The following is a 12350-nucleotide window of genomic DNA, read 5'->3' as shown; positions in this document are numbered from 1 at the left end:
TTTGATATCCTTACGCCATGGAGTCCGTGTTGCGGTGTTGTTTGAAGGAGCTGTGCAACAGGACAGGTCATCGCCTGCTGCAACCCATCGTGCTCTGGCTAAAACAGAATCCTGCACCCCTGTGTCCCACGCAGGTGCCCAAGTGGGCACATTTTGGGTGGCTGAGACACAGCAGCTCTCAAGGGCGCCTCTGCAAAACTATTTTAGTGGATGTTTTTCAAAGTTTTCAGAAGACTTTAGTGAGTTTAAGTAACAGCAGTTGTATAGCTGTGGGAAGGGAAAAAAAAATTATCTCACTGGAAAATGAAAATGAGAGGTGTTTGCATTTCACTTACTGTCACACCTTGCAGCAAGAGGCTGGTCACCATGAGATACATGGAGTTTCAGTGCCAGCTGGAGAGCTGCATGCAATGAAAAAGGCCATGAGCAATGAGATATCTCAGCTGAGGAGCTCAGGCAGGCTGAGCATCATCCTGCCATCCTCTGCCAATGTGTGGGAGCAACCCAGGTGGAGAAGAGCTCTCCCAGCGGTGTGGGAGAGCCAGCATTACCCCTTGTGCTGATGCAGTGGGCGGTAAGTTTTGTGTGGTCCTCAGTTGCCTTTGCCCATTGCTGGGTTTTAGTTCGTACTCCTCTTCAGGTCTGTCTTATCCCTACAAAACGTCCTCCATGCCTTGTCTGGGCTGCTCTGTCTTTTCCAGAGATGGCAAGGAAGAAGAAGCGCGTGTGAGCCCTGTTCTCGGGGAGGAAGGCGCTGGCTAATGCTCACCAGGCGAATGCCAAGACACTGCTGTAGCCCGTGTGGTGTGAGCGTGGCTGCAGAGCGCAGTTCCTGCGTGGATAAGGCATCAAAGGGCTGATTGTGGTGCAGTGGGAGGCAAATGCTGCCCAGCCCTGCAGACCAGAGGCGCGGAGTCGTTTGTTTAATCTTTGGGACTCGGGTGGGTAGCGTGAGCAGGCAGATGCTTTCATGTATGTTAAAACGCACAGAGCAGCAGAGCAGTGCTTCAGCCTGGAGAACTCTCTCAGCACCACGATGTCTCCTCATTACAGCATCAGCCAGCATCAGGCTGTATCTGTTGGAAGTGCGGGGCCACATCGTCAGCAGTGACATCTGTCAGCGTGGCAATGCGGTTCCTGCTCGTGGGAAAGGGGCCCGGAGGTTCAGTGCTCATAAAGGGCTGTTGGAGTCTTCTCTGTGCCTGGATTGTGCTAGAAGTGCAAGCCCCAAACGGATAAATTGAATTATCAGATGAATTCAGGCTCCTTGGTTTTGTCTTCAGGATTTTCCCTATGAATTCCAGCTCTCCTTGCACAATGTAAATCCCAAGACACCGGGGGAAAGCAATTGTGCTCCAATTTTGCTGCGTACAGAACTGTTGTCACCCAGCAGGTGTTTCTGTATACCGGCATGTAACTTCTGTCTCCAAATAAAAGAGAAAGTTCACCTTGTGTCTCATCCATTAAGTCACACATATTTGATGCAGTGTGTAGAAAAGAGAGCAAAACAACGATAAACCCAAGGCTGATAAATAAATAGCGTAGAGCGTGATTCACGGTCTCGGTTACAGCGCTGGGGCGATGGGCTGGTGATGGCAGAGGCTCGGGGGGTAAGCGCGGATCCATTTTGTGCTCTGAATGTGCCGAAGTCCTGACCGCAGAGCGGAGACATGGGACCAGCCTGAAGCCCCTCTCGCGAGGAGGTTTGCGGTGACAGGGTGTGGGGTTTGTGTCTTTGTACAGCTGCTGGGGGGGGGACAAACGTGGCATCTTTCCAGAGAAATGGCATGCCTTTGCCAGCAATGTGTCCCGTTTGCAAGCAGGTGCCTGTATGTCGGAGGCAACGAGCTTACCTCCTGCTGCCTTCTCCTCCTGCCAACACACACAGGGGCACAGCAGAGGTTTTGTTTGGGTGGGTTAACAGCACAGAAATGTTCCCTTTTGGCGCAAGGGTACCCATGGGTTTCCTGTAGGTTTTCTCTGATGCACAAAAAGGAGCAGAAGCTCAAGTTCCAGAAGATGCTTTGGAGGTCTGCGAGCACAGGAGGAGCTCGGTGCACATTAAATCATGGGGGACCTGAGAAGTGTTTTCCCCTTCCTGGATGGGCTCCTTGCTGCAGCTGTGGGGCAGATTTCTGAGATGCACTGCAAGGCATCTGAAAATATAACAGTCCAAAAAGCCCCCAAACCCAGTGACAAAGACGTGCTCCTCCGTTGACACTCTATAAGTGCCAGAGGTCTGGAGGCTTTTTAAGCTTAGTACAACTTTAGCCTAGAATTGTGAACTGTTTCTTTCCTATAGAGCATGCAGAAGGAATAAAGCGAGGTTGCGTTAGCGATGGGGAGGAAGGGGCTGCATCTCCCAGCCTGCTGTGGTGGTACCTGCACCACAACAAAGCAATCAGCCTCTCACCGAGGGGAAAGTATTCGCTTTCTCTACTCAGGCTGTGTGTAGTCATTGTCTAATAATATGAGCATTTTGCCATCCCTCTGCAAATAAGGCTGAGGCTGCTGCCTGATTGGTATATCATCTCACTTTCTCTCGGCATTGATTTTCTTGCTCTCCTTATTTGCTTCATAAAAAGCGAGGCAAGGAGCTGGTGCTCGCTTGCTCCCTCTCCCTCCCTCCCTTTCTCCCTCCCTCTCTCTCTCTACTGTGAGCAGCTTTTGGGAGCCTTTATTTTTAGTATGAGACAAACCTTGCTTTATTTCAGGAGACGCAAGTTGGATTATAAATCCTTTTGTAAATGTGTATGGTGATATTTGCTCCGGTAAGTTATATGCATCTCTATTTACTTGTGTAAATGTACTGTTTGGGGGAGAAGTGGGGTTTTGCAGGAATCGTGAAGCCCACAAAATTGTTTTTAGGTTTGGTTTCTTTGTACTCTCATGCTGAGCCCAACTGTTCCATGGTTTTTAGATTTTCAGTTTGTATTTTGCTTTGCAGAGAAGGTGCCTGCTTTGAAAACTTGTTTTGCACTTCATTTTACAGCAGAAACGTGGAGAGTGAGGCTTAAGGGGAAGAGGAATTCTGATTTTTTTATGTTTCTTCTGGCATTTTAAATCAAAGATGCCTCAAAAATAATGCAGCAATATTTGATATAAAAAAATCAGTAAGAGCTATTTAATATTGATCAAGCTGAAGTATGAATATCTGACTGCATATTACCTTAGAAAGATCAATCTAAAGTATGGCAGGTTGGCAGCAACACGCTCCTCATCAAAATATATTAATGAAATAAAGAAAACGTTTAAAGTAATTAAGAAAATAGCTTTTTTTTTTTTTCCAAGTGTAACATCATTAATACAGGTCAATAGACTGTTGCTCTGACTTTCTGCTCCCTGCCTCTGCTTTGTACAGCTGAGCAGCCTCATTCCTCAGCGCTCTCGGCTAACTTGGAGACCTCTTTGTTACCTGTAAATAACAGCGAGGTGCAGTTATTTATCTCTCCCCATCGTAGCTCCCGGTGTGTTTTCCGGGCAGTACAAGACAGTGATTGTAATAGTACGGCTGAGGAAAACAAGATGTATAGCTGTAATACTTTCAGACTACATAATAAATACTTGAAATTGCAGCACTATATTAATTTATTTATTGGCACTTTGATTCTTTCATACTTGAATCGTATCCATGGGAGTCGATCGCTTTTGTGTTTCAGAAGTCTTTAAAAACTCCAGCTGTAGCACAAGCTGGAGCTGCTGTGAGAACATGCTTGAGTACATACCTGCTCAGGAAATCAGAGTGTTAGACCCAGAATAATCTGCCTACTCTCATGATACCAGGGTATGCTAATAGATATAGGAAGTGTACTTTAATAAGATGTTAGAAGACTGTAACTGGGTTTATTAAACCCACAGGAGAAGGTAAGGATGTTGTGTATGGCAGTCGAAGCTAAACTCTTCCAGAGAGAAATTTCAGATTGTCAATAACTGCTTAGTCATTTGGACCAGTTTAATTGTTCAATTTTGTTATTCAAAATGGAATGGTTGTACTTGCCTGAAGAGCAGCTGATGGGGATATTTAGCGGCGTGCCCCCCCGCAGCGAGCTCTGAGCTCTGCCGGGGTCTGTCTGCCCAAGCCCTGGCTGGGCAGGAGCCGGGGCCGGCGCGCAGCATCCCACAGCAGCCAGCCGGGCGCAGGGCGTCATACAGGCGCTTGCTGCCTGAAATTGTAGTTAATAGGCACTCGATTCAGTGGCTTTTTGGTTTTTGCATGATTGCTGTTTTATAAGGACCATATATATTTATACCAGCTGCATAACTTGAATGTATGTGCTCAGCACAGTGTTAGAAAACACGGTACCTAAAATGTGTTATGTACCACAGTGTTAGAGAACAAGGTATGTAACACTAATTGTCTTTTTCATAGTCATTTAACTCCTCAGGTGTGGAGGGCACGGGTGTCTGAGCAGTGCACATCTCACACACTTTCTAAGCATAATCCTGCTTGCCTGAGGACAGCGTTAGGTATTTCTAACTTTGCTGCGCCTTGGTATCTGGCTCAGTGCGGTGTCCTCCAGGTGAGCAGAAGGACGATGGTCAAAGAGCACATCTGAGTGACCCTGGAGGGGAAGGGGCTGGGTACCATGAAGCGAGGAGCACGATTCCCGCTTTCTATTGCGCAAAACTGAAGGCCTGGGGTTTTTGTGCCACGTAACTCATCGTAGCAGGGGTGCCAGACTGCCCTGCAAGCTGGGCTGTGGTTTATTAAGGAAGCCGGCTGAGCTCATCTTAATAGCTTTGAAGCAGGAACAATGGCCAGGGCTGGTTGGTTTGACTGCAGGCGGGGGGAGGTCTCACCCCTGTCCCCAAAGGCAGGTTGCCAGCGGCCAAGGGAACGTAAGGTACAAAGTGAATGTGGTTAAGTCCATCACTGCAAGACTTTCCCTTGGCAGAGGAGCTTGTGGCTAAGTAGAAATGATCCCTTCAGCCCTACGTGCCATCTCTACAGGATACAGCTGAGACAAACTCAGGGGGGATGGGAGAGCTTGCCCTGCTCCTCATGTACATACAGAAGTCTTCAGTGTTCATGGTTTTCCATCTGTTTCCTTTTGCCCATCCTAGTGTTGCAATGTGTGGTGGTACTTCCTCATCTCCTGCTACTTGGCGGCAGCAGGTCCGGGGACAGCTTCTCCCCAGTCCAGTAGCCCCAACCATCACTTGTCTCTTGGACCATGGAGCAGCCTCCATCACCTCCCCAGGAGCATGACATCCTCTCTGCAAGATGACCTCAGGCTGATGTGCATACCAGGGCTTGGTGCAGCTGCAGGTACAGGTTCACAGCACGGTGCTTCACAAGTTCCAGGGCAGAAAATGTGAGATTTCTGCCAGTGGGATGGAGGAGTCGCTGTCCCTTTTTAGCAGGTGCACCAGGGTTTGAAAGGAGTTTGAGGCATTATTTTAGGGGTGCCTGGTTCTGGGGGAGCTTCTTTTCCTTTGAGACTTGTCTCCTTGGCTGCTCCTCTAGCAGCTCAAACAGTTCCTAGAGAAATTCCTTAAACTCTTAAAAAATTGATTTCTTAAATATCTGGCTCCTCCTGAATGCCCGATACTCTTTTTTTAGCCAAGTCCTTGGAACACTTAATGAGTACTTTCCTCACCTCTGTTTAATCCTGTTCAGATCAATAGGCACTCTACAGGGGGAAAGGTATTCGTGTTGATATTGGATAGCAGCCGCCTGTCACTGCTGGTGATGGCAGGTGGTGTTTTATTCTTCATGTCACTCTCGATTAGGAGTTCCTGTACAATTATATGACCATTTTTTTTCGGGGAATATTTCCCCATACATAGGATGGCAGATGGCAACTTGACCTAGAGTTTGGTCTTTCCTAAATTTTGCCTTTGGGCTCTCTTTCCCGCAGCAAGCCGAGCACAAGTCATTTCAAATAGTAGCATTGTACACCCTTGTAAATACAACACATTTGTGTGTGGTGGGCTGGGGGCTCAGCCCAGCTAGTTCTGAGCAGAACTGGGGTCCCTGGGTCCCTGCCTGAGCTCTGCCTGCACGGGTACCACCGTGGGATGCAGGCGTGCGGGAGGGTGTGAGGAGAGCCGTGGATTGGGGACAGGCAAGAGCCACGTCCCCGTTCAGCCCATCCTTCGTCTGGAGCCGGCGTGGGCAGCCTGATGTAAGATGAGGAGATGAAGCTGCTGCCTGCCAGCACAGCACACGTGTGTCCGTACGCAGGATGCAGGGCTGCTAGAGAGCCCAGGCAAGCCTGAAGGAGAGATTTAGCTCCTCGCCAGAGTGTGCGGTGGCATAGTGCCAGCCCTGAAGAAGTTGGAAGGGACCCATCGGTGTGTCTGGGCTGCAGGCGAGGTTGGGGCTGAGGACACACACTCCTGCCCAGGCTCGCAGGGTCAGCGGGAGCAGAACTGTGGAGCACTTTCTCAGTTTTTATCTAATTCAGTGTCCAGTGCAGATGGAGGGTCTGACTGCCTGTCCTCAATTTGCAAATGAGATTGTTGCCCTTCGCTCAAAGGGCTACTCGGAGCCCTTGAACCTGCAGTGAAACTCCTTGGTAAGTGAGCTCTGGGGCCAGAGACATGACAATACTGTGAAACTCTTCAGCCTTCCTCCCCTGTCATGTACTACCTCTTATTCTGGAGAAAAAAAGAAAAAAAAAAAAAAAGAAAAAAAGAAAAAAAAAGAAAAATAAGAAGAAAAAAAGAAAAGAAAAGAAAATGAGAAAGATGTGCTATGCCCTTCTGTAGAGACAGGGGAAGAGACAGGTGATCAGCAGGGGTGCATATCTGCAGTGCTGCACCTTTCCTCTCCTCTCCAAACCGCCGGGTGCCAGGGCTGTCCGTCCGTCCGTGCCGTGCGCAGGCTGGTGGAAGGGCTCTGCCCCACCTGAATGGCTGCGCAGCGGCTCAGCTGTCACTAAACTTCTCCGGCGCCGTGGCAAAGCAAATATGCTGCAGCAGGCTGGAAAGCTGTAAACATATGGGCACTAACAACAGATTAACTGAGTGATTTAGTCTAAGGGGCTCGGTAGATTACCGTAAAATGTGTCTTAATTAGAAAAGCAATCAAACTTGCACAGAGTCAATGAGGATGAAACATCCCTGTTGGCAACAGTGAGTGCTCTGTCCCCCATGCCAGGGGATGGGGATAGTGATGGATATATCTCACGCCCATTTTGGGGGGTTTGCTGTGGTTTGCCCAATCCAGCTATGGGTGGAGGCCCCCCGATGCTGAATTATTTGGTTTTGGACCCATGAGACAATCCCATGAGCTGCTCAGAATGACTGATGGTGAACTCGGACTCCTTTAACAGCATTAACAAACCAGAAACCACTGAAGGTGAAAAGAACAGAGCATTTGCACATTTTCTTTAAAACTGTGCACAATTACCCAAAGATATATTTGAGTGTTTGCCATGTATAGCGCAGCTAGTCCCAGATAAAGGATTGGGGCTTCTAAGTGCTATCATAACACAAATAATTAATAAGTCTATCTCCCTCGCTGTGTCCTCGTCTTTTTAGTGAGCATGGCCATAATTAGCTTTCACCTGATTCTGAATTTATAGCATGTTCAATTGCTTTTTTCATTCTGCTTGTGTTTTCTTTGCTTCCTTATTTTATTGGCCCTGGTTTTATTCCATAGACCTGGATCTACAGATAAAAAAAGCTAGATAATCACCTCCAGCGCTGCAAGTATAAAGATTGCAACAGCGAAAAACGTATTGATGCATTATCAGTTTTGTATGAGGACATGCTTTTTTCTGGGGTCTGGGAGGATTTGAAGTACCTTGGGAAGTGGCACAGAAGATGTACAGCAGCTGCTAGCAGTTGAGAGAAAGGAAAGGACGTTTGGTTATTTCAGAATTAAGTATTTTGAACTACGAAGGAAATAGAGAACATTCAGGCAAGATCTTTGCCAAGTTGTTCTGCTTTTCTTTTTTTTTTTAATCTTTTTTTGTGTTTAGAAGCAGGTATGGCTGCAGATTTCAGGGAATGTGAATGAAAGGGCATCAAAAGAGTAAGACATAGGCGAGAGGTGTGGAGGAGCACAGTAAGGGGGAGGATGTAGAGGAAACATGACAACTTAAGCTGTCCAGCTGAAGTGTGTCAAGAACTAGTGAGATAAGGAATATTTTTTTTAATTTCAATTTAAGGACACTGTCATTAGCATTTCATAAAAATGTTTGTGTTTAGGTGTTGCTTTTTATGACTAAGTGTAGGGAAGGAGGGCAATGCCATCTCTGGGGACAGAGGAGTGGCGGAAAGGAAGAGGAAAGGGAGGTTTTAATTTAAAAATGGTTCTTGCTCAAAATGTTCCCTGTGAATTCCCAGAGCTCAGCAAAGCAAACGTTCATTTATAGCCCATCATTTTAATTATTAGAAAAGAAATTATTTTTGCCATGTGGGCTGATAGTTAGCCAGAAGCAAATTCTTCTTCCAGCCTTTTGCACGGAGGCGGGTGCCGAGGTCGGAGCAAGCTCCAGTGGAATTTTCCATCCAAAACTGGTTTGAGATGAGCCGACAGATCCCACGTTTAGGTCCCACCTGCATGGGATGCCAGACAGAGCTCTGGTACAGAGGGCTCGAGCCATTCTCCATCGTAAAAGGTGCCATGGCGAGGCTCGGTCTGGAGCAAGAAGGGGACATCTGTGATAGTCAGATTAATGACGGACACCTCTAATGGGCCTCAGTGGCCAGGGCGGGCTGGTCCCTGGAGGGCTTTGTAGCCACACTGCCTAGAAAACCAGCTATTCTTTTCCAAAAGCAGAGCCTTGGTTCTCAGTGGTCCCGCTTGTATGGGCATTGTAGAACAGAAAAAAAAGGGAAAAAACGGCCAGACATCATCTGAGAGAGTGCTGCTGGGTGTGTAAGAAGGGTTTGGAGGTCTCATTGCTTAGCAATTTGAAAGCACTCTCAAATCCTCACAGGGAAAAGCTGTTGTGCCAGATTATTAATCCCAAGGGTTTTCTGGATTCCTTCCCAAGCAAAATAATTTTCACCTATTTCTTTGAATCTGCTTGAGAAAGAAGACAGAGGCGAGTGCAGGCAGGCATGCCTGTGGGGCAGGCGGGTGGACAGGCAGCAGATGACACCAAATAGCAGCACACAGCAGCACGGGGAGCTGAGAGGAAGCTACTAATGGCCTCTGATGAGCATGGACAAGATAGTAATGAGGTTAATGCCCTTTCATTCACCCAGAAACATCTTAGAGAACGCATAATCCCTGCTAGTCAATCGGCAATCATCAGGTCATAAATAATACAGCGTGATTGAAGGACAGGAGCCTTTCCTGTAATAACCAGTTCCAGTCGGTGCTGACCAGGGAGGGTTTTGTTGCAGCCCCCATGCTGTGCCGCGCTGCGGGGACCGAGCTGTCAGAGTATTTTCTGGTCAGATGAGCACTCCCACCTCTCGTTTCCGCTGTGTGCATCTGTCATCAGAGCAGGAAAATGCTCCACCAGAGCCCAGGTCCACCAGGTAGTGCTGGGAAAGAGGAGCTGAAGCTAATGGAAAGAAGACAGACCAAATTAGATAAGGAAGCGATTACAGCAGCCATCAGATAGTGCTGCCAGGGCCCTCAACCTTCCCGGTGGTGCCTGGTGCTGATGCTGGAAGAGCTGGGGATGGGGCTGTGCTCCCCGGCTGGGAGAGATGACTTATCCCAGCCCCAGCCTGGGGCAGTCAGTATGTACATCATGTACAACACCGCATTTGCAAGCTGGGTTTGCAGTCTCCTGCCATCCAGTGCTGCAGTGGAGGAGATATGGTGTGGTCTTGACTGTTGTTGAGCCCCTAAGGCTGTATCAACCATCAAGGTTTTAGCGACATTAAGTTTGGGGGCATTTTCCCTTCGCAGAGTGCTTCCCGTGTGTGGATGTCACTCAGCTGTAATGTAAATCCCTGTGTTTATTAGAGGGAGTAAATCCTACTTAATAACTTAGGTCACGCTCTGTGTGCATTTATGTTATATTGTGGACCAGTTTAAACCCAGATGCTTTTAAACCCACCAAGCAAGCAAGGAAATGAGCAGCCGTCCAACCTTTTTTATTTTATAATTAAATGTTTACACTTGTTACACAATAAATCCGATATAATCACCCTGTACGAAACCTGTGTTTTCAAGAGGGAGCAGGAACAGAATTACATTTATGCATGAACCTGAGTGTTTGCTGGGTTGCTGAACTTTACCTGTTAATAAAATAAGAATTAATATGACCTGTTAGAAAACCTCTCCTTTAGCTGACCATGGATTTCCTTGGGTTTTTGCCTATGGTGGTCACACGTGGTTGATGCCAAAGCAGCTCATGAGACAATGTGGGCACGTGGGGGGACAGCTGGCATGGACAAGAGGAAGGGGACACAGCCCAGGGGTGGCTGCTCTCTTGAGCTGGCACCTCCGATGCTCCGGGCACTGTTGCAATGTAGAACCTGATAGAGACCATCACGGTTGTCTTTTTTTGCTAGCAGTCTAGGACTGGAAAAGCTTTCAGGCCCAAAAAGGAGCGCATGTCTCTGCTGAAGTGATATATGTCACAACATGAGTTATTCAGGGATCATATATATACAAATCTAAACAAATCCATCCAACTTGTGCTCCCACGTCCTTAAAAGAAGAGGGTACAAATGTGGAGTTGTGGAGACTGCAGAGAAGAGCTGTAACTTCCAGACTGCTCTACAGCTCAGGGGGAAAAGGGCTGCAGGCTGTAAGCGCAGCGAAACTACCGTTCTGTGATACATCCCAAACGAAGCAGTGTATGCCCAGTAATTACCCCAGGTACTGCTAAATCTGTCTGCAGCAAGTATCGGTGTATTTTGTTTCATGGAAGACTCGTTGCCAAACTGTCAGTGGCCACATACAGAAAACAATTTATACAGTAAATAAACAAAAAAACCCCCAAACCTCAGGTCCTTGTAAATGTCTTCAGTTATCTCAAACCTTTGACAAATGGTTAGAGGGGCTGGAAGAGCTTAGCATCTCTGCCCCACTTGTGTAAGTAGCTTGGTCCTCTGACAACTTTTCATTTCACTGAGTCCAAGAAGATACGGTCTAGATACATCTTTATTTTCTGCCTGTTAACTCTTCCATGCATGCTGCCAACCTTAGCATTAGCTTTCAACTTTATGGTTGACCCATTAAATACTGGATGAAACACATCTCATCACCTTGCATTACATTTTGAACTTAATAGGAAAGGTATTACACAGATTCTGTCTGACCATCTGGAGGAACAATGTTCTTTACCTCAACAAACGGCTATGTAATCCTCTCATATACAGTTGGGTTTTATTCTATTAAAATATAATGAGAAAAGACTACTATACCATTATGTGGTGGAGCTAAATGGGATTTTTAGAATAATCAATGAAAGATGAATAAAAAAGATAAAGGTTTTCTTCAAAGAAAAAGAAAGAAAATTGTCTCCTTGGGATTAAAGTATTGTAGAACCAAATTATTATAACATGATCTTTACTCACTAAAAATACCCCAATTTCATTTCCATAAATCTTTCCATTAAGAATCAAATTAAGTTTTTTTTTTTCATTTAAAAAAATGTGAAGCATTAAATGAAATGCTGTGCTGTAAACAGAGGATGCTGTGGGGTTCCTGCCCGCTGCAGGGTCAGGTCTTTCCATCCAGCCGGTGGCATCGAGGGCTGCTGTCTGTGGGGTGCCCTAAAATGCAAAACAGAGGTTTGCTGCTGCAAATGCCCCCACGAAGCCCCCAGCCAAGTGGGGAGATCTTGGAGTGGGTCGGTCTCCTCCGGGTGGGTGGCACTGGCTGGGGACATGGCAGCTCGTGCTGTGTGGGTCCTGCTGGTTTCGGGGGCTGGAGGTGTTTTCCAGCAATAGCTTCCTCGCCACACCGCATGCATGAGAAGGGGCCTCATTCGCTTAGCTCAGTGTAAAGCCAAACGAAATTGTCGATGCAAAGATTTTCCGCCAACACCACTGTAGCTGCATTTCCATTCCCCTTTCAGAAGACACTAGAAATGTTAAGTCTGATAGCCAAGTGAAAGCTGTGAGGTGCTTTGCGTGAGATCTGGACAGGTTGTACGTGCCCAGCTCCAGCATGGTGACACCAAAAGTTGTTTCCCAGCTGCCACCACATCCTGGAGGTGCCCAAGGTCTGTGAGTGGCCTCCTGGTGTGAGACAGTCGCTTGAGTGGTCCTTCAGCTGTGTGCTAAAACTGAGGCACTGCTGGGTGCAATGTTTGGGCAGACGTACAATGTTCCCCAGATGGGGCATGTGTGGTTCTTCAAGCCCCAAACTCCAAGGTGCTCCGTCATCCTCGGGCTTTCTCCTCCATGCAGACCAGGCCTGGGCAGGCACAGGTTTGTTCTTTGCAGTGCTGCTGTTTATTTGTAAGGAGGCACACTAAATC

At 47.3% G+C, this 12350-nt stretch overlaps 1 protein-coding gene across 2 annotated transcripts in view; it reads left to right on the top strand.

Moving 5' to 3' along the window:
• The window catches only part of SYNPR (synaptoporin), a 109771-nt gene that overhangs the window by 61526 nt on the left and 35895 nt on the right, over positions 1-12350 (top strand). Inside the window, exon 1 of one of the 2 annotated variants that reach the window (XM_054838673.1) lies at positions 2001-2771. The exons of the other annotated variant lie outside the window; for it this stretch is intronic. Coding sequence (XP_054694648.1) covers positions 2748-2771 — 24 coding nt within the window. The 5' untranslated portion in view covers positions 2001-2747. Of the gene's footprint in view, positions 1-2000; positions 2772-12350 lie in introns of those variants that run through there. 2 annotated transcript variants of the gene reach the window in all.

Source organism: Grus americana, chromosome 11, assembly GCF_028858705.1.
Source record: "Grus americana isolate bGruAme1 chromosome 11, bGruAme1.mat, whole genome shotgun sequence".
Taxonomy (NCBI): domain Eukaryota; kingdom Metazoa; phylum Chordata; class Aves; order Gruiformes; family Gruidae; genus Grus; species Grus americana.
The sequence above is the reverse complement of the archived record's forward strand: the minus strand, read 5'-3'. Positions and strand labels throughout refer to the sequence as shown.